A 26,377-nucleotide genomic window follows, 5' to 3' on the forward strand; every position below is an offset into this window, starting at 1 on the left:
AGGTGTAAATAGAACCCGCTTACTTATAAGATAGGTCACCCCAAGGCCTAAGATAAAAATCATATATAAAATTCTTTGCAGATCCTACTATAAAAGGAAATTTTATGTTACATTGTTATGATTTTTTTCCTTTTTAGCTAATTAACCAATAGAATTTAAGAAAAAAGTAAAGTAAAAACTATTAGTAAAGGGCCAATTTTCTACAGTGACCTATATTATAAGTAAGCAGGGTTCTATGTAGATTGATAGACTAAAATTCAAGTTGATCAACTACCAATTGAAAAAATTGATATATCATTATACAGTGATACGCCAATTGAGATGCTTGTGTATGACATTCCAGCATAATGGAAGGAAGATAAAATTATTACCATTTTTAAAAACTTGGGCTTGGTTAAAAAGATTTCAATCAAAAATCAATTCAAGTATAAGTCAGTTAAAATGGTAATTTATTTGAAAGTTAGGACAGGAAAATGTGAAGTGAAGAAGCAGAAATAGCATAAATTTGCTGATTGACAAAAAAATGTATTAGTTCCATTAGTTTCCAGCTTCTAAAAAATTATCAGAAATTAGGGAGATGTTTAAGTTTGTAACCTATAAAGAGATTAAGGAAGAATTAAGAAATCATTCAGATGAAAAAATTAAGGAGTTTTATAAAGATCAAGGATGGTTCTTCGCCAAAATAATCTTTATCAAAGGTAAAAGGTTTATTTACACATATTTTGCTGATCAGAATAAATTGGAAGAAGCAGTTACTAATAGTTTAGTTACAGGACATATGGAAGATGTTTGGATTATTTCTTAAAAGAAAAAAAGTTTTAATACATTTATTTCAAGCGGAAATGATAATCCAGGTCTTACACAAGAAAGGATTTTTGTTGGGATGTTCATGAGTAGTGAAAGTAAGGAAAAAAGAGGTTTTGAGTTTATATATATGGAAAGATATAGGGGAGATTGTGGCAAGAGCAGTTGAAGCCACTTGAAGGACATATTAAAGAAAAAGAAATGATTAAAGATAATGTCAGTCAAAGTGTGAGAAAGTTATGTAAAATGATGGATTTAAGGTTGGGTACAATTAATTTCAGTGCTAGTAATGTAAATAAAGATAAACAAAACGCAAGTTTTGTTTGAAGAAATACAAAAAACTAATGTTGAGAAAATAGTTACACAGAAAATTTTGAAGTCTGCAACAGTAGTAAAGAGTGTGAATGAAGAAGAAGTGGTAGATATTATGAACAAATATTGAAAGGGTACGTCATCAGTTTATTTTCTTGAAAAAGGGTCAGATATGAATGATCATATGACTCCAGATAAAGTAATCGACATCACTAACAATAAGTAAAAACTGGAGAAGTACCAGTTTCTGAAGAGGATATAAGTCTATACAATAAGGTAAATCAAGTTTGTTCATCACGTCTGCCTGAAATTAAAAATGAAGAAATTTTAGAAAATAAAATTGGTAAAAGCGATGTAATAAGAAGAAATTAAGTAGGGGATCATTTAGTAGTAATGAAACTGATGAGGAGATTGGATCAGAAAATATTCCTACAATAGTGGCGAAAAAAGAAAAATCTGCTCAAAGGGAAAAGGTAAGAAAGGTGGGAAATCAAAGAAAAAGAATAAGAAAAAGTGGTAAATTTGTTGGTAAAGTATCTATCATTAGTAATAGTGGGTATTAGCATTGTTAACCGATTTGGTATGTTGAATAGATTAACTATGATTTGCAGTCAGGGAAATTAAGTACGTTTAACTATGACTGAAATCCAATCAAATAAGACACACTTAAAATAGGAAGTTTGTTTATAGTGTAAAAGGTTATACTTTATTATAGAACTTTATAATTACAAGAATAGAACTAATGCGAACTGAAAGAACTAAAGGAATTAAGGTGAACTGAAGGAACTAAACTTATAACGAAGGAAAATACCAACATTATTTATATAAAAGTTACTACATATAGATATAATAAATATAGTAAATATAATAAATATAAGAAATACAACTAATATAATAAATATAATAAATAAATTAAATATAATAAATAAAATAATTATATCATTTATATTAAATATAATTAATATAATTAAATATAACAAAAATAATAGGCTATATAGGCTATGGCTAAATTGACTTAGCACAGTTGGGCACAGTAGATCCTAATTTTCCACATGATCTTCTGGTGTAGTAAGTTGTAACTAGTGCTCTATACGAGCCAAGCTGGCTCATGAGCTGGCTCAAGCTTTTCAAGCTGAGCCAAGCCAAGCCATGATTAAATTGGCTTGGTGGCTCACGAGCCAGCTTGGAAGAGTTCGGGCCAGTTATTATGCTCAGCTCAAAAAGCTCGAGCCTGTAACAGACTTGGCTCAAAAAGCTCGAGCTGGCTCACGAGTCAAATGAGCTATTATACAAAAAATATTGCGAAATATTTTTATATAATAATGCATGCATAAACGAAACATTTTTGCAACTTTTTTTCATTGTTTATTAAAGAACGTTACGAAAACATTTATTTAAGTTTTTACATGTAAAATTGAAAAAAAATGCCAGAACTAATGATTCTGGCATTTTTACATGTAAAATTGAAAAAAAAAATGCCAGAACTAATGATTCCGGCGTTTTTACATGTAAAATTGAAAAAAAAATGCCAGAACTAATGATTCTGGCGTTTTTACATGTAAAATTGAAAAAAAAATGCCAGAACTAATGATTCTGGCATTTTTACATGTAAAATTGAAAAAAAAACGCCAGAACTAATAATTCCGGCGTTTTTACATGTAAAATTGAAAAAAAAACGCTGAAACTAATAGTTTTGGCGTTTTTACATGTAAAATCAAAAAAAACTGCCGGAACTAATAATTCCAGCATTTTTACATGTAAAAATCAAAAAAAATGCCAGAACTAATGATTCTGGCATTTTTACATGTAAAATTGAAAAAAAAATGCTGAAACTATCAGTTTCGGCGTTTTTACATGTAAAATCAAAAAGAAAAATGCCGGAACTAATGATTCTGGCATTTTTACATGTAAAATTGAAAAAAAAATGCTGAAACTAATAGTTTTGGCGTTTTTACATGTAAAATCAAAAAGAAAAATGCCAGAACTAATTATTTTGGCATTTTTACATGTACAATCGAAAAAAAATGCCGAAACTATCCGTTTCGGCATTTTTACATGTAAAATTAAAAGAAATACGCCAAAACTATCAGTTTCGGCATTTTTACATGTAAAACCAAAAAGAAATACGCTAGAACCAATTATTCCAGTACTTTTACATGTAAAATCGAAGAAAAACGCCAAAACTATCAGTTTTGGCATTTTTACATGTAAAACCAAAAGAAAATACGCCAGAACCAATTATTCCGGCACTTTTACATGTAAAATCAAAAAAAATGCCGAAACTATCAGTTTTGGCATTTTTACATGTAAAACCAAAAGGAAATACGCTGGAACCAATTATTCCGGCGCTTTTACATGTAAAATCGAAAAAAAATGCCAAAACTATCAGTTTCGGCGTTTTTACATGTAAAATCAAAAGGAAAAATGCCGAAACAAATAGTTTTGGTGTTTTATATAAATATAAAAGTAAAAAACGTTTTGCAACATTTTTTTTAATAATTTAAAGTAAAAACGTTGCGAAAATGTTTTTATGATAAAGCTCGAGCTAGCTCGAGCCCAGCTTGGCTCAAGCCAGGATTTTCATAGCTCAGCTTGGCTCGAAATGAGCTGAGCCAAGATTTTTTGTAGTTCAGCTCATTTCAGGCTTGGCTTGGCAAAGATCTTCAAGCCGAGCTAAACCAGACTGTAGTTCGGCTTGAGCCGGCTCATGTAGAGTACTAGTTGTAACCCTACATGTGACTAGAGGTAACAGGTTCCTCCTCTTAATTTGCAGCTCCTGCAAAAATCAATAAATAATTCCTAAGTCTCCTTATCTGAAGTCTGGTAATTTTTCTAATAACCTGGATGTTTAGTTTCTTCGTCCTTAAGATTTGTTTTGGAAAAAACTCAAAAATATCAAAAGTCTTTTTTACAATTGTTGCATAATGTAATGACATTTTATGCTTATATTTCAATCATTCGCTAGGAGTTGATAGTTGGTCTAGAAGTTGTCCTAAATAGAAAGAGTTAATCATTGCCAATTGTATGTCTTTTAGTCGTATTGACTAAAGCTCTGAACAGTTCCGGTTCTATCTGAAAACTGAACCGGAACCGAACTGAAAATCCGTTTCGGTTCTAAAAAATTTTAATCCAAAATTTCCGGCTCGGTTCCGGTTCCGGTTTGGTTTATTTAATAATCTGACTCGGGAACTGAACTGGAAACCAGTGGAACTGATGAAAAATTTTTTTTTTATTATTATTTAAGACCAGTGTTTCTCTTTTTCATTCTTCCTTTAGGTTCTTGGTTCCTTGCGGCTCTTCGTAAAAAGCAGGTGTCATATATCTTTTTTTTTGTTTTTTTTTCGTTCATTCTCCTTTGCTAATTTCGTCCACTTTTTATTTAGGTATTCAGTTCTTTGCAGTTTTTTATGGGTGGGCAATGGTTAGAATCATTCTTTTTGCTTCTTTCATCTTTCATTCCTTGCTAATTTCATTCTTCTCTCCTTTAGGTTTTCAGTTCTTGTTGCTTTTCGCGAAAAGGTATGTGTTTAGAAAAGTTTTTTGTTATTTTTTCCGTTTCTTTCATATTCTTTTGCTAATTTCATCCTTTTTTCTTCAGGTATTCTGTTCTTTGCGAGCAAGAAAATTTTGTAACGCAGAATAATTTGGGGGAAAATAGAGATAAAGGGAAGTTTTAAGGCGGATGACGTATCAGTAGAAAAGTAGTGGAAGTTATAAATGATTTGAGATCAGAAAATCAATCAACTCCCACGCAACAAAGTATCGATACAGAATCGGAGGAGAGAGTCACAAGAACAGTCTTAGGTATATGTAAAGGATAAGATAATACGATTAATGAAGAAGGTAAACTGAGGGAGGATAAATTAATATTTTTTCTTTTATTTTACGTGTATTATTGTTTGAATCTATAGTGTAGTTTAAAAGGTTAATAGATTAGTTAGGTTAATAGTTTTAAATTAGACTTAGGCGAAATCCACAAAAGTAGGGAATTAAAATAAAAAAAAAATAAAACTAAAATAAAATAAAAATGAAATTTACAATTAAGTTGCGAAGTTGTTGCCACAGTATATTTATTATTTTAAAAAAATCTTTTCGAAATTAAGCATCATGTAATTGTAAGAAAAATTCGGATGAATTTTTCTTAATTTACAATTATAAGTTGCCGCAGAAGCTTATATAGTATATAAAAAATAATTAATAATTTACCAAGATACAACTATACGATAAATGCTAATAATTTACCATAAAAATACATTTTTTAAATACTAAGCTAATTTGAATTTTTATATTTTATCCATGCTTTTAAACACATAAGTTTTCGAATTGTTTCTGGATCTAAGCTGCATCATCTTTGTGTAATGAAATCTGTACCACTGGAAAATACTCGTTTAACTGGAACACTTGTACCTATTTAAAATAGCAAATTAATGATTATATTGTAAATTATTATTAAATAATTAAAGTTAAATATACCAGGAATTGCTAAAAAATCTCTAGCCATTTTTGACAAATTCGGAAATTTATTTTCATGAACCTATAAAAAAATTAAAAATTTAATAAACTTCCAAATAACTGATATGATAAATAATATCATGTATTTGTTATTTACCTTCCAAAATGCTAAAATATCCATGTCAAAATTTGCTGGTGGTTCATTAAGATATGCTTTAAGCTCATCAGAATAAGAAGTTTTTCGCTTCTTAAACATATGAGCTGCAAGAGAATTTTGATTAATATTTTGATTATCATTTTCATTATTTTCTGGTTTATATTTGGTTACCCATAATTCTTTAATTTGATTTTTATATGCAATAATATAGTCTTCTTCAAATTCATTATCAGTATAATATTGGAGTTTATGTCATGGATCAATTACTATTAAATAAATAATTTAATTAATAATTTTACAGTAAACAAGCAATTATTAACTAAATATATATATTACATACTAGTTGCAATTATATAAACAAGTCCATCTGAACTCGGATAATATTGTTGTAACTTATTTTTGGCATTATTTGTGGCATTAACAACATCTTCTGATTTTGTATCAGTTTCTTCATCAAGAAAATCTTCAATCTTATCAATTAAATAATTATATATTGGCACAGTCTGGCCGAGTGTTGGAAAATATGATGAACTCATCTCTAAGGTTGCTTTTTCAAAACACTAAAAATTAATTAAAAATTAATATAATGTAAAAAATTTAATAGCAATTATATAAATTATATATTTACTGTTAATAAACCTTGTATTTCTTTTATTTTCTTCCATTCTATATCATTTAATACATAAGATAAAAGTTCTTTATCTGTTACAGCAAAATTATATAGTGGCTAATAAATAAATACTAATAAGTATTAATATATATGATATATTTTTTATATACTATAAAATATTTTTACCTCGCGTAAAATAATAGCCCTTTCTATCATATTATGTGTAGAATTCCATCTTGTCTTGACATCAGGGATTAATTCTAATGGCTTTATATTTAAAGCAATACATTGTCTTTTAAATTTTTCTTTTTTTTGAGGAGATACTCTAATTTTTATTATTAATGTTCGAAGCTATTAATAAAAATGTAATAAATTCATTAATATAATTATTAATAATTAATAATTTATTATAAGTAAAATTAATTATAAATTATATAACTTACTTTTGCAATAACTCCTAATGTACTTGTAGAAGTATTTTCTTGTAAAATTTCATTTTCATTTTCAGGAGCTTCTTCGTTTAATGTTTTAAGTATATTTTGTACTGTTAAATTAATTATATGAGCTAAACAACGAACACGTTGATTTTTAGCAATAAATTCAATTCCTTCATATTCACAAATACTTTCAAATTTACTAAACATCTTATTTATATTAGACGCATTGTCGGTACTAATACCTAATATCTAATGTATTTCAAAAAAAATTAAAATTAAAAAATTTATTAAATAAAGTATTTAGCAATATTTACTTTTTGTAAAAGTTCAAATTCCTTCAAAACTTCAAACAATTTGGATGCAAGATTCTCTCCTGAGTGTGGTCCTTCTATATGAGAAAAATCAAGAGTAGTGTTTTCAAGTTTCCAATCATTTGTAATCCAGTGAATAGTTATTCCTAAAAAAGAAATTTGATTCTTTGACGTCCATGCATCTAGTGTAATAGAAACTTTGCTTGGTATTTCCTATAAATTTATAAAATAATATATTAAATAAAATATTTGTAATAATAATTTAATATATTTAAATACATAACAAACCTGTAATTTTTTTTTTATAAATTCTTTTTCATCTTTAAAAATTTTTATAATATCATTATGAATTGTATCAGCTGAAGGTATTTTAACTTCAGAATTAAGACGTATTATCATTTTTTGAAATAATAAATTTTGAACTATGGTAAAAGGCTGATCATCACTAATAATCCAATAAACTAAATCATTACGAAAAGATTCCTGTGTAAATGTTGTGCCTCAGATCGATTCTTGCCTCAGATTGAAGCTCACGCACCTCACATTGAGATTGTCACCTGACACACCTCATTTGAATCATTCAATAAAGTCTGTTATAAGTAAACTTTTTTTCTCATTAATTAAACCACTTTTTGTAATATAAACAAACTTGTGCACCATAATGAGTTACATGTTTCCTGAAATTTTTATGTAAATCCGATTTATATTGAAGTTTATATTTGTGTTTTATCTGAAAAATCATTAAATTTTAAGTCATTTTTCAAATGAAAAGATTTAATAAGTATGATTTCAATTAATCTGAAATTATAGGATTGTATACTTAAAATAATGATAAATAAGTTTACTTAGTACTTAAAAATACATTAAAAATTGGAAATTTTGATGTTTAATTATAGCACATTTTTATTAGCAATTGAGGTGCGTCAGATGACAATCTCAATCTGAGGTGCGTGAGCTTCAATCTGAGGCAAGAATCGATCTGAGGCACAACATAAATATCTATAATATAATTGGTTTAATTAATATCAGATATACAGTCAACTCCCTCTATAGTCACTCCCGTTATAGTCACATTTTACTATATAGTCACACCAGTTGAATGTTCAAAACACTTTATTATTAAAATCTATCCTATATAGTCACAATCTATCTATAGTCACTATCACACCTATCCTCAAAAATCTTATATTAAAAAGAACTGTTTATAATCACAGTTATATAAATAATATATTAAATAACTTGGCATCTAATAATCGTACAAAGATGTATCATAGCTTGTTAGAATCGTCTCACTGAGACAAATCGAATGGTGGTAGTTTTATCCTTTTCTGATCACTGGCTGACGAGTTATTCAACAAAATGTTAAACATCGGCATTATAATATTTCTTGATTTACGTTTACTGCGCCATTTAACATTTTGCTAGATTTCTCGGTACCTAGTGATTGTAAAAAGACGATTTATAGCTCGTTGGAATCGCCTCATCGAGACGAATCGAATGGTGGTAAGCTCATCTCTCTGTGATCAATATTAACGGAGTTATTACTTAAAAACCATTTAATATTTTTTAATTTCGGAAATTGATCTAGTGATTGGATTTCGATGTATCTTATACCATTAGATTCGTCTCATCAAGACGAATCGAATGGTAGTAAGATCGTCTTTCTAGGATCAATATTGGCAGAGTTATTACACAAAAACCATTAATATTTTTTAAATTTTGGAAATTAATCTAGTGATTGGATTTCGACGTATTTTATACCATTAGAACCGTCTCATCAAGACGAATCGAATGGCGGTAAGATCATCTCTCTACGATTAATATTGGCGAAGTTAGGCCACTCCAATTTAATAGTTTGTTTAACGTACCCCACCCCCCTCATTTTTGAAAATTTTTTAAAAATAAACAAACATATGTTATATCACGTGACTTATAATAACATCACCGATCTGTATAATATTTAAAAGAATTTCTTTCCAGTGTATTTGAATCTACCAAAGAAAATGGTATAATTAATAAAAGTAATATATGTAAACTTATTAATTGCATTATCTGTAATAAATTAAGATGTATTTTTAGTAAAAATGCATTGAGTAATAAAGAAAAAACTATGTTTATTTTTAAATGTTTACTTAATTTGACCCCCTCCCCCCCCTCAATTTTTATATAAAGTTAGGACGTTAAACAAACTATTAAATTGGAGCAGCCTTACGATACAATAAAGTTTTAAGTATAATTCTGGCTAAAATTATGTTAATTTTTGGCCGGAATTATGATATACAAATATAAGAAATTTTTTATATAGTCACATCTCTTTATAATCACCAAATATGGACTGTCCCAAATGTGTGACTATAAAGAGAGTTGACTGTATTATAAAATATAAAATAATAAATTAAAAATAAAATAGTACTACATACCAATGGCTCTGAGATTTCAAGTTTATTTAATGCACTGGTTAATTGACTTATTTCTGAATATATATCATTATGTTTAGTTTTAATATGCTTCCATAAACTAGATGTTGAACCATCTTTAGCTATTTTATAATTTTTATTACAATACTTGCAATCATATCGATTGTATGTATTATTTAAAGTAAAATAATCATGAACTACAGATTTATAGTTTCTACTACTCTACTGTGGAATATCTTCTGGTTCGCTAATATGAGGTGTTGCATCACGTGATATACCATTATCGGATAAACTTTCAGAATCTATATCAATATTACTCATCTGAAGTATTTGAAAAGAAGAGGGGTAAAATGGATCAAAGAAATTTTTTTATTTAATGTAAAAATAATTTTTCTTTTTTTTTTTCTCAAAATCTTTTTTTTAAATGTATATTATACACCATTTAAATAGAAATATTTACTAAAAAAATTGGGCAATATCAATCGGCAATATGGCAATATCAATCACAATATTTAATCGGTAATAATCAATCAGAATAATTGGCAATATCAATCAAAAAAATTGATCGGTACAATGTCTTGGCAAAAAAAATTGATTGGCGCAATGTCTTGGCAACATCAATCAAAATTGGCAATATCAATCAAAAAAAAATTTTTTTTATTGTTAGAAATTAATTTTCGTACATTTTGTATAATTGAATGTTTTATATAAGAAGATAAAGAATACGATCTTTACACATTACACGCGCAGCTATTTCTAATTTTAATTAAAAAAAAACTATAAAATAAAAAAAAAAAATTAAAAATATGCTTGGCAAAATTTCAGTTGCACAGTCCTATGCTTCAGCAACATAGTTAATATAGTTAATGGCCACTTTTATGCTAATCTTTTCGCCATTTATATATTAAAAAAAAGAATTTGGACGTTAAAAATAATATTGGGTGGTTCATTTATATTGGCGCATGAACATGTGACATGACAGTTTTTTGATAGGGAATTAAAAAAATATTATAAAGTAATTGTTAATATTAGTGATGTGGCGGACAGAGAAAAAATAAATAAATAATAAATTAAAGAAAATTAAAGGGAAACTACCTTATCCGTGAGTCCATAAAGATCATTAGAAATGAAGACTACAGAAAAGTAGGTGGTTCAATTTTTTTTTATTTTTTGTTTCATTTCGTATATTTCCTTTATTTCCTTTGTTAAATTAATTCATTGCTTCTTTTAAAGTGCAAAAAAATTAAGATCTAAAAAAGAAAAAAAAGAGAATGACGAAATTAGTAGTGCTCCTACCGGGTCAGATTCGGTCAGGTTTGGAGAATATATCCGACTCGACCCGGCAAAAATAGAAATGATCCGATTTTAACCCGACCCGAGTATATTTAATTCGAATAACCCGGGTTAAACCCGAAATTTTAGTAATTTTCATTGCTGTATGCTTAGTAATATATCAAAAATATTTTTTCAAACATAATTTCTTCAATAACGCAAGGTAATTGATCTAAAAGATGATCATATAGGTCACACAACTTTTTATTATTAAAATTAAAGCTAAGCACGAATTTAAAGATATCTTCAATTCCTGTTTATTTATTGCTTTATATTTGAACTATAAAATCGAAATTGTATCACTTGCTTTAACAGAAATTTGACTATATTTTATGACTGCCAGGACTCTAAACACATGCATGCTCTAATTGTATCTGCTTTAAGACTACATCTTTTTGCAGCTATCAAATCAGTTCCATCAGCAAATATTCTTTCTACTGGAACGCTGGTTGCTTTATTAATTATCAAAATAAACTTATTAGCTAATGTAATATTAATAATTAATAATAATTCATACACATATCTGTAATTGCAAGGTGTCTTTAGCAATTTTCGCTATACTACCTCATTCATCTAACAAAATTATATAAAATTAATTAATATTAACGCGTAATCAATATGTGATCAGTGATTTTAATGATTATCCGAGTCTAATTCGGGTCAAAACCCGAGTCAAGGAAATGAATAACCCGACCCGACGGGTTGGGTCATGCGGGTCACGGGTTACTAAAATTGTTAGTACCGACCCGATTTAAAATTCACTCAGGTTGAATTATCCGGGTTAGACCCAAATTTTGCGGAGCACTAGAAATTAGTAAGGGAACAAAAAAATAATACGAAGAAAGAAAAAAATGATAAACATACATTTTCTGAAGAGTACAAAGAATCAAAATCCTAAATTTAAGAAAACACACGAAATTAACAAAAGAGAATGAGAAAGAAAACAAAAAATACAGAAAATAAAAAAAATAAACACCTGTATCCTCAAAGAATCGCAAAGAACCTAAAGGAAAAGAAAAGAAGGACGAAATTAGCAAAGGATAAAGAAGAAGACAAAAAAATTATATCATAAATACCCACCTTCTCATGAAGAGCCGCAAAAGAAGCAGAAGCCTGAAAGAAGAGAAGGACAAAATTAGCAAAGGATAATGAATAAACAAAAAAAAAAAGAAAGAAAAATATCTTACCTGCAAAGAAAGAAAATCTATAAGAATTGGTGAAAGGAACTAAAGATCCTTGAAATAAAACTAAAGAAAGCCGCCTTTGGTGTTGTAGACCAAATCAAACCATGTCTGCGGTCTAGAAATTTCGAATACTACAAAGTCATAGCCCAGGCGACAATACAGGTGATAATACAGGTGACAATACAGATGATAATACAGGTGATAATACAGGCGATAATATGGATGGTGAAGTAATAATACCACCAACTGATCTAAAATATCTTCTCGCTGGTGCGATAGCTGGTGCGGTAAGTCGTACTGCAACAGCTCCATTTGATAGACTTCTACGAAGAACTGCAAGAATTGAAAACTTAGAGAAAGATGGAATTAGTAAAGGAGAATGAAAGAAATGAAAAAAGAGACGTGATGGAAATACTCTAACTATTTACCTTCCAATGGAATCGCAAGGAACCGAAATCCTAAAAAAAAAGAGAGGAAAGATAAAATTAACAAAGGATAATGGAAACAAAAAAAAAGGAACTGAAATAATAAAATACAAAAATACACACCAGCCATTGCATGATGAACGGAAACCTAAACAAAAAAAGAGGAGATGCGTACAAAATTAGAAAAGGAAATCCCAAAAAAAAAGAAAAAAAAAAAAAAAAATACACTTACATTTCTGTGAAATGCAACAAGGAACCGAAACCCTTCGCAAGGAGAACTGCAAGGAACGGAAATTTAAATGAAAAAATAAAAGAGGCATACAAAATTAGAAAAGGAATCTAAAAAAAAAAGAAATAAAAAGAAAAGAAATACTTGCCATCGAAGCCCTCGTAAGAAGAACCGCAAGGAACGGAAAACCTAAATGAAGAAAGAGGAGAGGCGTACGAAGTTAGAAAAGGGATCCAAAAAAAAGAAAAAAAAAACTTGCCTTTCCAAGGAACCGGAACCTTTCGCAAGGAGAACCTCAAGGAACGGAAAATCTAAACGAAGAAAGAAGAGAGGTGTACAAAATTAGAAACGGAAACCAAAAAAAACCAAAAAAAAGTAACACCTTCTTTCTGTGAAGAGTTGCAAGAACTGAGATCTAAAAGAAAAGAAACGTATAAATTTAGCAAAACGGAATGCAAAAAGGAACGAAAAGAAACAATAAACTAAAAAAAAAATTCTAATCTTTCGTGAAAAAATGCACTTTAAAAGAAGCAGATGAATATTTTTTTTTTTTTACAAAAAAAATCGATAATCTTTTGATTATCTAATTAAGAACTGAACTGTAATTTCAGTTCGATTCAGGTTAAAAATTCGGTTCCGGTTCCGGGTCAGGCTTAAATCCAAAGAACCAAACTGGAACCAGAACCGAATGTCAGGCCGGTTCTGGTTCCTTACTAAAACCGAACCAAACCGACCCGTTCAGACAGTGTTGTACATTTTTGATGTCTGCAGCTTTTTTTGGTTGTCCCAGACATGTCCGCGCTCTGTCCATACTCTTCTGTAACTTAAAATTCTTTACAAAAATTATATTTATTTATGCATAATTGGATGCTAAACATTTTTGCTAAGTATTGAACAAGGTTATCATAGAAAAATTTTGAGGGGTTATCATTTCTTTTTTGTGTAACATGTCCCAGACATTGTCCCGTGACAACACTGCGTTCAGAGCTTTAATAACGAGTATACTTTAAAAGAATTGATTGGAAGAATTCTATTAAAATACGAGCAGAAAATAAAAAAGGAACAAAAAAATGATAAAATAGAGATTTTGAATAAAATTAATATTAGTTTTATAAATATTTTTGAACGAGAAATCAGAAATTTTGATAGGAAAAGAAAAGATATGGGAATTAAATTAATTAGAGGGGTTTATAATAATAAATTTAATAATTTAACAAAGTTTAATAGTAAGGAAGTTAGATTAGTCATTTATGAATTATGGGAATTTTGTTATGATAGGATGAGAGAAGAATTTTAGATGAAACGATATGTAGAGGTGAATGAAATTGAAAAGATTAGGGATCAGTAGATTAGATAAGAGAGAAAAAAGGAAAGTGAAAGATAGGGAAAAAGATGAAGAATTAGAATTAAATAAAAATGAAAACAAGAAAAAATTTAAAAATGATGATAAACAAAAAAATAGAGAAAATATTATTAATTAACGATCCGTTTAAAATCGGCACGGTTTTACGATCATTTTATAATAAATTGCGGGGTTAATAACGATAATAAAAAAAAGCCATTTTTAAATCTAACGCGTGTAACAAAATTCCACCCCACTACATAATGAAAACACACTACCCAGTAATTATTTCTCTTGTTTCGCCAGGAATACTTGTTGAGAGACTTCATTATGGCCCATATTCACACTATTGGTGGCAACTTTCACCTCTTTTACCTGCTGAATCTAAAAAAGATGAGAAAAATACATATTTTCCCATTCGTGTGAACCAAAAAACCAAGGCAACTCTTAACAACCATGAATTTACTACAACAATAGTTGTTGGCAACAAAGATAACAATAATTTTTTACCAGGTTATGTGTGTCAATGTGAAGCTATTGTAGAAATTGCAAATGATCCAACTACTGCTATTTCTGAAGTTTATTCTAAAGTTTTTGCAACAGAAACACGCTATTCTGGTCTATTAATTATGGGATGGAACAATGAAAATATAATAAAAGAACTGTGTGATGATGTTTCTTTTATTTCTCAATCGTTTTTACTTGACAAAATCAAAATATTTGTTTATGGAACGGGATATTCATCACACACAGATTGGTTTCATGCTGGACCAGGATATAAATCTTCTCTTCTTTATAAATTCAATGAAAATAAACAGGCATTATTTGTTTCCAAAATTGAAGAAGACTTTTCGTGTATTCTCAAAATTTATCAAGATCAAATACTCAAAAGTACAATTAAAGGCAAAAATCCAATTGATGTATGGAAAACTTTGGGTTTGATAAAAAAATTCAATGGAAATCAACTTTTTGGCGTTGAAAATTATGTAATACAGTCTCTAAATAAAAAGCAAAAAGTGCTAACTTGTTCACCTCAAGAATGGAAAAATCCCTCTATTATGGAATCACTTTTTGATTTTCACCTAAAACGAAGAACAACAGTAAATATTGATTGGTATCAATTATTTGTAAAATGAGACAAACAAGAAAGTTCTCTAATCAAACTACATAATGAATTGCAGATTATGTATACTGAAAATTATAAATTCAATATACGAGAATTGAGAGCATGGAATGCTTTTCTTCATGCAGTTGGCGCTCATAATGTAACTCCTTGGTCAAATGATGATGAATGTCAGGTAATTTTTTGATATTATTACTAAAAATAATTTTACAAACAAAACTAATTATAAATTTTATTATTAGTTTCAATTTTGGTCAAAATCCAGCCATCCAGAATAAGATCATGCGTCACTTACCCAATTATACAAGATGGGATTTCTCGTCAAGGATATTTCAATGCCTCTCAAAAATTCAACTCAAACTTTTTGGCGATGTTTTAATCTTGCATTAGAGAATAATAAAAAAAATTATGATGGAAAAAGACGAGTATTATCAATTATTGCAGAGGACTTTACCTATGAAGAATTACAAAAAAATTTAGGAGTGAGTATTCAACATAAATTCTAATGTTATAAGAAATACAAAAAATAATTCAACAAATTATTTTTTAAAAGGTTGGACGACATACCATTTCAGAATCACACAAACATACACGAACAAATGGTTATGGTGCACCTTCACTGAATAAACCAATTTTCCATCGAATAAAACTCATCACTGAACAATTACAGCAATTTGAATTGTTTTTTTCTATAAAAGAACACGTTAATATGAGTTCCTATAAAACTGACAGTGCAAGTGGATTACCTGTACTTTATTTGCAAGATCATAAACAAGCATTATGGGAGAAATTTTATGAACAATATCCTAATGGAATGCATAGAACTACTTTTATGACGCGATTAGATGGTAAACGTTTTGTATATAAAGAAGATTTAGGTGGACTTTGTTCAGAATGCAATGAATGTGGATATCAAGTATTCGCAAATATTGAAGAACTAATAAATATCAATATTACAGACCTGGTACTTCAGGTAAAATTCATACAATTCAAATAAATGTAGTATTCAACTTACAATTTTATTTTTTTTTGTAATATATAGAATGAATTAATTGTTGCAGCTCAAAATTTACGACGTTATCTCAGAAAAGATTATTCAAAACAATTGAATGTAACGCAAGATGGAATTGCAACACATAATTCTTGTATATCACATTGCCTTCAATATGCTTTTGGCAATTGCCAAGAAATACATTCCAACACCTGCACCAATTGTAAAAATCTATTTGTTTTTTTCAAAAAATAAAAAGAATATTTGCCATCAAATAAGTATGAAGATCTTGATAAATATCAAAGACAATTGATAGCATTTATGTCACATCATGCACGTAAAACTTACCTAAATGCACAATTGCCTGCCACCCTTGCCCAACTTAATTCTGATGAAGCTTTGATTATTGTAGATTACAAAATGCGCATTAATCCAAAAAAAGCAAGAGAAACAAAAGATGAATGGTTTGGTAAACGTGGATGGACTTTACATTCTGTTTTGTTATATACAGTCAACTCCCTCTATAGTCACTCCCGTTATAGTCACATTCTACTATATAGTCACACCAGTTGAATGTTCAAAACACTTTATTATTAAAATTTATCCTATATAGTCACAATCTATCTATAGTCACTATCACACCTATCCTCAAAAATCTTATATTAAAAAGAACCGTTTATAATCACAGTTATATAAAGAATATATTAAATAACTTGGCATCTAATAATCATACAAAGATGTATCATAGCTTGTTAGAATCATCTCACTGAGACGAATCGAATGGTGGTAGTTTTATCCTTTTCCTTTGCTAATGTTTACGGCCAGACCACCCATTGCCTCTTATGAGACTAATCTCGGGTCTGTGTCCTATCATCTTCAATGGGCAACCATTATACCGAGTACTTAATTCCTCAGGTAACAGCACCACTATAGAAGACATCCCCCATCGGGCCATTATAGGCTGATCAGAAGCTAGGTACACGCCGCCTACTCATCCTATACCCATTGCATGATACTGATACTCAATTTATTTAACAACCTTTAGAGAGCATCTACTTTCATGGAAGACTTTCGACAGGTAACATCAACCATCTAGTACCCTTCCATACCACCATTTTAGGTACTAAGTCTCACTCAAAGGCCACTACAGCCCGCGATTACCTAGCACCGATAGTACAGTTGTTTACCCCAAGTGGTATACTTTGTAGTGACCACTCGGACAGGAAGTAGCAGGCTTCTGTCCAGGATCACCCCTTATGGTGGGTATCAACCACCAGAGATCACCAACCAGGACCCAAGAAGTGGGAAATCGAACCCCATAACCATGCTACCTGTTCTGTGCACGAACACCTTGGTTGGTCTAAGACCTAACAGAAGGTCAAACTACCACTAAGACATTGCACCCTCAGCTTTACCATCTAGGATGACCATCTAGCCATTACTGACCCCAAGTGGTATCGTGGAGTGACCACCTGAACAGGAAGTCCCCCCCAAGGTATAGTAGTAACCTCAAGGACAGGACTGCGCACATACCAATGGCCTCATAGGGAACGTTAGAAGGACACCATGACCCTTAGTTGAAATGTGCGGCCTAACCGTACACACTAATTCACCATGATGCAGTCCAACTACACTAATCCCTGTACCTTCACGCTATTGGTTGTAGCGTCCGCAGTAAAATTCTTTTTATTTCCATGGTCATGGGAATTGAACCTGCGACCTCACCATACTCAGGCTTAATGAGGGTCTCAGTGACTAACCACTGAGATAGGGTGACCAACCCTTTTAGTTTTATCCTTTTCCGATCACTGGCTGACGAGTTATTCAACAAAATGTTAAACATCGGCATTATAATATTTCTTGATTTACGTTTACTGCGCCATTTAACATTTTGCTAGATTTATCAGTACCTAGTGATTGTAAAAAGACGTTTTATAGCTCGTTGGAATCGCCTCATCGAGACGAATCGAATGGTGGTAAGCTCATCTCTCTGTGATCAATATTGACGGAGGTATTACTTAAAAACCATTTAATATTTTTTAATTTCGGAAATTGATCTAGTGATTAGATTTCGATGTATCTTATACCATAATACCATTAGATTCGACTCATCAAGACGAATCGAATGGTAGTAAGATCGTCATTCTAGGATCAATATTGGCAGAGTTATTACACAAAAACCATTAATATTTTTTTAATTTCGGAAATTAATCTAGTGATTGGATTTTGACGTATTTTATACCATTAGAACCGTGTCATCAAGACGAATCGAATGGCGGTAAGACCATCTCTCTATGATTAATATTGGCGAAGTTACGATACAATAAAGTTTTAAGTATAATTCTGGCTAAAATTATGTTAATTTTTGGCCAGAATTATGACATACAAATATAAGAAATTTTTTATATAGTCACATCTCTTTATAATCACCAAATATGAGGATCATCGCAACTCTTTCCTGAATTTTTGAAAATACTAATAAAATTTATTTTTGAAATTTTTGTTCGAAAATTTCTAAGTGCTCGTTCACAATACTAATATTTCCACAGTTGCTTTCCTCTTTACTGAGCTTTAAACTATGACTACACCTCCAGCTCCTTCTGTTATTAACCCGGATATCCCGCTGCCACCGCGTCCTGTTGTTTCTACTCCCTCTGGAGACCGACCTTTATCTCCCACTAGTACCGCTGGCGCACCTAATAAACGTACACGTACTGTCTCTGATGACGCGATGAATGTTGATATAACTTCGCCCCCAGCTCCTTCTCCCACCCTTACTTCTACTGTTCCTTCTGGTCTTCCTGTCAACAAAGTCCAAGTGATCATCCCTCCTCTTAATACTACTACTCCTGTTGAAACTGTTGACGCCTCTATTCACGCTCCCTCTAACACCGGCGGCAAAGGCAAAGCTGTTGCTTTTGACATCCCAGAATGATGACCATCTCCCGATGGTAATGCTGCTGCTATCAAATCTGCACCTTCTCGCTATCATGCTGCGGCCTACCTACGCGACGTGCCTGATGCGTTCAAAACTAAATTCACCACCAATCGCTCCATGTGTGACGAAGTGGATTGTTCACTCTCCCGATATCCTTCCTATGGTGCCCGCGCACGCTGCGATGGCTCAGGAGATAACAAAAAGATCCTTGTCTTCTTTAATGATCAACAGGATTTTACTGATTGTGTCACCTCCCCACGTGCTGATCTTCTCAATTTAGTCTTCACCCATTATTCCCCTGCAGATGCCAAACTCAGCGACGAAGCGAAGTTTTTGTTTGTCACTGATATCCCACTTTTCCTAACCGAGACTCAAGTCCGTCAGGCATTTTCCCGATATGGCACTGTAATTAAGTGCAAACTTACTCCTAGGAAGCATTATTATAATGGACATATACAGTTTTCCTCCGCGGATGCAATTACCCAATTTAATGATATTTGGGCGATCATTTGCCTTGGTAACTCTTTACGTGTCTGCCCGGCATCATTTTCGAAATCCCAACGCGATAGCCGCAAAGAACATGTTGCTATCCTTGCCGGCATTCCAAAGAATATTAAAGAAGCTGATCTGCTTGAAATTGCTACCCAAGTTAATGCTAAGGCCCTTAACATTCCTCTATCTATTAATTCCTACAAACCTAAACCCTATGTATATTTGAATTTCTCCTCATTCGAATCTCTTGAAGCTGCCAAAGAAATGACCATGGCTTTCCGCGGCAAAGGATTAACTTGGCACCCTCCTAATGAAGCACAAACTTTATGCCACGTTTGTGGGCGTCCTGGTTGTTCCCCTTCTGTGTGTAATCCTCGTACCACACGGAAAGTAGACGATCGCCTTAACAAACTTTATTCTCGCTTTAATGCTGGCCCTAGACGTGGACGTCAGGATTCGTGTCAATCACGTGACAATTCCACCTCCCGTTCACGATCGCGATCCAATTCTAGATCCCGCAATAACAATTCCTCTTCACCCCGTTCCAATAACAATAACAACAACAACAATTACACTAACACTTCCCGTCCTAATACTTCTCGAAGCAGTAACCGGTCCAACAATAATAACAACCCCCGGAACAATGGTAATTCCTCCGGTCTCACTCAATCTCCAGACCAACCTCATCCTATCAGTTCTACACCTACTTCGCCATCTGACAGCCCTGCTCATGTACTTCCTCAACATGTTATTGATGAATTAAAGGCGCAGATCAAAGAGATTGCTACTACCCTTAAATCTCTCGATGCAACTGTTTCCTGGATGCAGGATACTATTACAAATCATGATTATAGAATATCTGAACTCGAATCAATGATGAATTATGATAACAATAATCTGGGTGATTCAGATTTGTACCCACCTCATAATGATCATGATAACCATTCTTATAATAATGGATGGGATGATATCCAAGCCAATGACCCGAATTCTGGATTCAATCTTCCTCCTCATACTTCACCTTCTCTTATGGACACTTCTCCAGATGCTTCCTTTTCAACTTTGGATCCTAACTCTGTCCTATCGAGACGACATGTCCCCTTACCTAATTCTCGACCTACTATTATTGCCCCTGATGCTAATTCTTCCCGTCTACAATCAGAAATCTTTAATGTTACTACTACACAAAAGAATCTTTCTGCCCAACTTGGTTCGATTATGGAAAAATTGGACTCCTTCTCTCCTTCAAAACCCTCCCCTTCCAATGATTGAACACCAATTTATATCGGGTGTATTACAGGGATTTCACCCCCCTAATAGTGCGATTCCTAATTTTAATAATCCTAATAATCTCTCTTCTCCTTCTTCCCCCCTTATTAATTTTGAACAAATCAATGTCAATGGTTTGTGTTCTCCTGTTAGACAACTGCATTTGTTAAATTATTTTCTCCATTCCTCCTTTGGCGTTTTATCCTTAAATGATACTTGCCTTACTTCTTCTGGTGCTAACTTTATTTATCAAAATGAACATTCCTTATATAACTTTAAGTCCTATTGGGCTCCTTCCCCTTGTAATTCACGACCACATGATGGTGTTAGTCTCTTGCTTCGCCATCCTTTACATAAACATGTTCAGAAAATCGATCCTTGGAAAGGTCGTTTATTAAAAATAGATCTTTTTTTTCATCAAACAAAAATTTCTATTATTTCTGTTTATATTCCTCCTTATCATTCTATTCAACAAAGAACGTGATACTATTTTTGCTCAGTTGAATTTATGGCTTGATAAAGCCCGCGCTAATAACTATCACGTAGTTATCCTTGGTGATTTTAATGCAGACGAAATTTCATATTCACATCTTCCTCAACATCATTTAAAAATTTTACGATCACTTTCTTCTCGATATTTTATGGATCATCAATCCCATATCTCTTCAATTTCAGGTCCTAGCTCTACCTTTTATTATCAAAATGGTTCTTCAAGACTTGATTATATTTGGTCATCCCCTGGATTTCCTGCTCCTGGCCTTTTCTCTCATGTTGAAACTTGTCCTAAGCTGAATGATAATCAATTTACTGATCATCGTGTACTTATAACGGCCTTTGATTTTAGCTCATGTTTCGCTATTTTATCCAAAGCTCGATTAAAGCAGAAAAGCGAACAACGCACCATCTTTCTTTACAAAAATTTGAAAGATGACACTTGGGACAAATTTTCCAATGAAGTAAACTCACGTCTTGAGTTATACTTGACCACACACCACCCTTCAGTATCTTCACTTTCAGCTCTTTCATTGGACAAACTTTGGCACGCTCTTAAACGTTCTATTCTTGGTGGTGCCATTGATTCTCTACCATTCCAACATGTATCCAATACTCATCACCATAAATATCCTCCTGAACTTACCATGCTTATTGCTGTAAACAAATTCTTGGATAGATTATTGTTTAAATTGACCACATCTAGGCCTGGTCGTCCTGCTCAACTTTTACAAATGATTAATTCTTTACCAACCCAATTAATCCTCCTTAAGTCTCTTTTAACAGATTATACTATACCTTCTTATAGTACAACACCACTTCCTACTTTTGTCAAATTTTTACGTTCACAAAAAGCTTTGGTCTCAGCTTATCTTTCCACACAATTTCATCAGCATCATGTAGATTCCATTGAATATTATACTGCTCTTAGAGATGAACATTTCTCTACATCCCCGGGCTCTTTTATTTTCTCAGCCCTATCAGTGGAACATCGTTCTATCGTCCTTGATAGAGTTTTGGTTGTTATTGACTCCAAACCCACATTACTTACTGATCCTTCAGATATCAAACAAGCTGCTATTAAACACTTCCAATCGGTTGTCACTCCTCCTTTGGTCCAGTATTCTTCTACGGATTCATTTCCTCCACGATGGCAACGAGCTTATACTCCTCTTCCAGATATTGATTCGTCCTTATATAACTCGGTTATGTCTCCTATTCTGGCCGATAAATGGAAAAACATTTTCAATTCTATGCCTAATAATAAAGCCTCTGGTCCTTCCAAGATCTCTTATGAGATGCTCAAACATTTAACTGGAGAAACTTTCAATTTGTCCCTTGTACTAGCCAATGCTTGTCTCATTCATGGAGATATTCCTGCCGATTGGCGTGAAGCGCTTGTTTATCCCATTCCAAAGCCTCATGAATTTGACGCCCAATTGAAGAATACGCGACCTATCACTCTATTGGAAACAGTACAAAAATGTGTGGTTAAAGTCGTTACAACTCGATTATCAAAAATCCTAGCCGACAATCAAGTGCTCCAAGGTGGTAATTTTGCCGGATTACCAGGCGGCTCCACTGACATTCCTATTAAGATGCTTGATGCTATTATTCATCAACGACGCTTTGATAAAAGCGATGACCAAGAACTATGGGTTGTTTCTCAGGACATTTCTAAGGCCTTTGACTCAATTGATTTGAACATGCTTAGACTGGCTTTAATTCGTCTGCATATTCCGTCTTTATTGATCAAATTTATCATTAACCTTTTTACAAGGCGTAATAATAAAATTATTACACATCATGGTGATACTTCTGGATATAGAGTTAGAATTGGTATTGACCAAGGTGAAATCATCTCTCCACTATTATGGATTATATACTTGGATCCATTACTTACCACACTTAATCGAGAAGCTTGTGATCCCTTTATTTTGAAATCTTCTGCATTATTGGATTATTCTCCAATTGAATATGAACAACATAATCTTCCTGTTTCACATATTACATTTATGGATGACTCTACTTTGATTGCTTCATCTAAACAAGGAATTGAAGATCGCCTTTCCATCACTGCTGAATTTTACACTTTAAATAATACTCAAGCAAATTCAGCAAAATATATCCTTCTTTCTTCTGAACTATTTTCTCAAACTATTGTATTTGATCTATTCCCATCCTCTTTAAATACGATTCATACCCTTACTTTAAAGGCGTTAGCCTTATCTACATCTTTTCGGTTTTTAGGTGTTTGGTTTAACCTTTCGGCTTCTTCTCATTTCGTTCATAACCAAACTGTTTCCATGGTCAAAGACATGGCCGCTCTACTCAGTCCTAAAAAACTTTTAGCACAACATATAGCTTATCTTTATAACGTTGTCCTACTTCCAAGGCTCGAATTTCGCCTACAAACCACATTATTTGCAGAATCCACCATTAATCGCATGGTTTCTCCAATGCTTTCTCTTATTCGTCAGAAGGCTGGTTTGGCCTCAGTCACTCCTCTTTCCGCACTCTTCACACTGTTACCTTTCTCTATTCAACAAGCGTTTGGTCGATTTCTATCATCTCATGTGGCTTCATGGCAGAAAATTTTCTCTCACCCTTCATATAAGCTCTTTGCTAATTATATGATTACTTATCTCCAAGGTTTTTTGGACTGTGATGTCTGCCCTTCTACTATTGACCTGGAACCATGGTCCCATACCCTTTCTTTGCGAACACATTCTTTATTTAATTCTTTATTGTTCTCTTCTCGTTTAAATATCACGTGGTCTTTACTGTTCTGACCTCTGAGGAAAGATTTACGTCTGGCGATTCCACTCCGGTCTATTTTACCAAAAGATTTATTTACTTCCATGAAAAATGTTCGGAAAAATTTCTGCACTCATTTTCTTGCTCAATTGATTACACCGTGTGGTTCTCGCCTTCTGTCATGGAAAGATTTACGCTTTCTTAAACGAGTATCGAACAAAGGATCTGTGCCTGCTTGGTTTAATTATTTGTTCAATCTTATTGTTATTCCTAATTCACCTTCTTTTTTTATTTTACAACAATTTAGAATTCCTAGTTCTCATACCGTAGCTTCTATTTCCTTTATAGATATTAGTCGAAATTATTGGTTTAACCCTCAATGGGCCATTTCTTTTAATCGCAATACTAACTCTTTCCTCGTTGGCCGTGTGATTACTACTTATCCTGCTCCACGTAATGAAGCTCTTATTTCACATTGGATTGCGTCATTGGTTGATGATTTACTTTCTGAATTTACTGCATGCCAAGGTTGTGCCTCTGCTATTCCGCGATCCTCTACCTCTAAGACTTTGATTAAACGATGTCCCTCTGAAGGATGTTTCTCTTATGTTCCGTTATCAAGTTTGATCCGTTATCCCACGAAACCTCGTACTTATATACATGCGGATACTCGTTCGGTTTCACTTTCTGCCTCGTTAGGCTATGCCAAATCTCTTTTACTATTTCATCTTTTTGCTCCGGTTCGCTTATCTCCTATGAATGAACTAGTGCTTAGGATTTCTGATATCCAACTTCCTTCTTCGGTGTTTACCCTTTATATTGATGGTTCCTTCCTTTCTCCTCCTAGTCATCCGGCATCCTCGATGGCTTATGCATGGACTGCTATAGATCCTGATGGATTTATTTTGGAATCCCATTATAATATCATCTCTTCCATTTTTCCTTCTGCTTTACGTTCAGAAGTTTTTGCTTTATTGCACGGATTGGACTCCCTTCCTCGGAATTCAAAGATTACTGTCACCACTGATTGTGCTCAATTACTTTCTTTATGGTCTTTATATGTGGATGCTCCTTTTATTTCCAGAATGCTTAAAGAATCCAACCACCTTTTGTGGTCCTCCATACGCACTATTATGTTGCAAAAGAATCTGGATGTTACCTTGATCAAGGTTCCTGCTCATGCTGACGACCCTTTGAATAATCATGTGGATGCATTAGCCAAAGCTGCTCATACTGACTCACATCTTTCTTCTTGCCCACCATTGGAATTGATGGTTCCTTGCATTTTACAATTTAATTCCTTATCTGTGGATATGAATATCCGGAAATTTATTAGAAATATTTTTGACGCCAAAAGTCTTTTAACTCTTGCTGTATTACCAAGATTTAATTCCTATTCTTCAACTTCTGATATTGATTGGGCTTGCACCAAATTTTGTCTCAATAACAATAAGCATTTTGTCTCTCATCGGAATGGCCATTCCGAGTTTTGTGGTTTCCGTATCAAGTTACTTTTAGATATGCTTCCAATGCTTACAACTCTTCAGAGACGAAAGCCTCATCTTTATAATCCAAATTGGCTTTGTCCTCAATGTAATTCCTTTCCTGAGACTTTAGACCACTTGTGGACTTGTCCTTATATTTTACCGGAATTTAGCCCTTTACAAACTTTTAAAACACTACTATTGGCTCTTCGGACTACTTATCTTGATAATTTCCTTTCCGCGTCATCTTTAATCCCTTTACTGGACTCTTTTGCTGCTGAATTTATGGCTCTTAATTGTTGGGATTGTGACCCTCCTTCAATTTCCTGCCTGCGACTCACAAGAGGACTTATACCGATATCTTTGACAGAATTTCTTGGAATTTATTTTTCTTCACCTACCATATGGTCTATCTTAGATACACCTTTGCACGACTTTCATTTTGACCTTTATGTTCAAATCTGGTTGTGCCGATCCATTTTCTTTCATCATTGGGAATTAGCTCAAGGCATTACAAAAAAAATGAAATCGTCAGCTCTTGGGCCTTCTTCTATTCTTTGACCTTCCTCTAACATTCCTCTTGACTCTTCGACACCTTCCTTGGCGACAGCTTCCTTGGATTCCTGGGTTTTTTGGGTTTCCTCTTCTATAATCCGTGGGGGATCTTGGATTTCGCATTTGGATTTTTGGCGCCGCTTAACAGTTTAGCCTCTACTTAGGATTTCTTTTTGGTAACGGATTGGATCTTAGGACATGCTGGATAGTTGACTCACACTGGCCTTCGGGTAAAGATGGGGTATGCGTTTCTGTAATAGTTTA

The 26,377-nt window shown here is 32.5% G+C and overlaps 3 protein-coding genes across 3 annotated transcripts; 2 read left to right on the plus strand and 1 right to left on the minus strand.

The window, feature by feature from the left end:
* Nucleotides 1-577: 577 nt before the first annotated feature.
* OCT59_028920 (uncharacterized protein) lies at nucleotides 578-805 on the plus strand (the record flags this gene model as incomplete). The annotated part of the gene is made up of 1 exon (XM_066147655.1): nucleotides 578-805. The coding sequence occupies one exon, from the start codon at nucleotides 578-580 to the stop codon at nucleotides 803-805; it is 228 nt and encodes a 75-aa protein (XP_065994343.1).
* Nucleotides 806-12,155: 11,350 nt separating this feature from the next.
* On the minus strand, nucleotides 12,156-12,576 carry OCT59_028921 (uncharacterized protein; the record flags this gene model as incomplete). The annotated part of the gene is made up of 3 exons (XM_066147656.1): nucleotides 12,156-12,365; nucleotides 12,445-12,474; nucleotides 12,565-12,576. 3 exons carry the CDS (start codon nucleotides 12,574-12,576, stop codon nucleotides 12,156-12,158), a joined length of 252 nt encoding a protein of 83 aa, XP_065994344.1.
* A 1,699-nt stretch (nucleotides 12,577-14,275) lies between these two features.
* OCT59_028922 (uncharacterized protein) lies at nucleotides 14,276-16,916 on the plus strand (the record flags this gene model as incomplete). The annotated part of the gene is made up of 2 exons (XM_066147657.1): nucleotides 14,276-15,112; nucleotides 16,875-16,916. The coding sequence occupies 2 exons, from the start codon at nucleotides 14,276-14,278 to the stop codon at nucleotides 16,914-16,916; spliced, it is 879 nt and encodes a 292-aa protein (XP_065994345.1).
* Between the last annotated feature and the right edge of the window lie 9,461 nt (nucleotides 16,917-26,377).

This window comes from Rhizophagus irregularis, chromosome 8 (assembly GCF_026210795.1).
Source record: "Rhizophagus irregularis chromosome 8, complete sequence".
Taxonomy (NCBI): Eukaryota; Fungi; Glomeromycota; class Glomeromycetes; order Glomerales; family Glomeraceae; genus Rhizophagus; species Rhizophagus irregularis.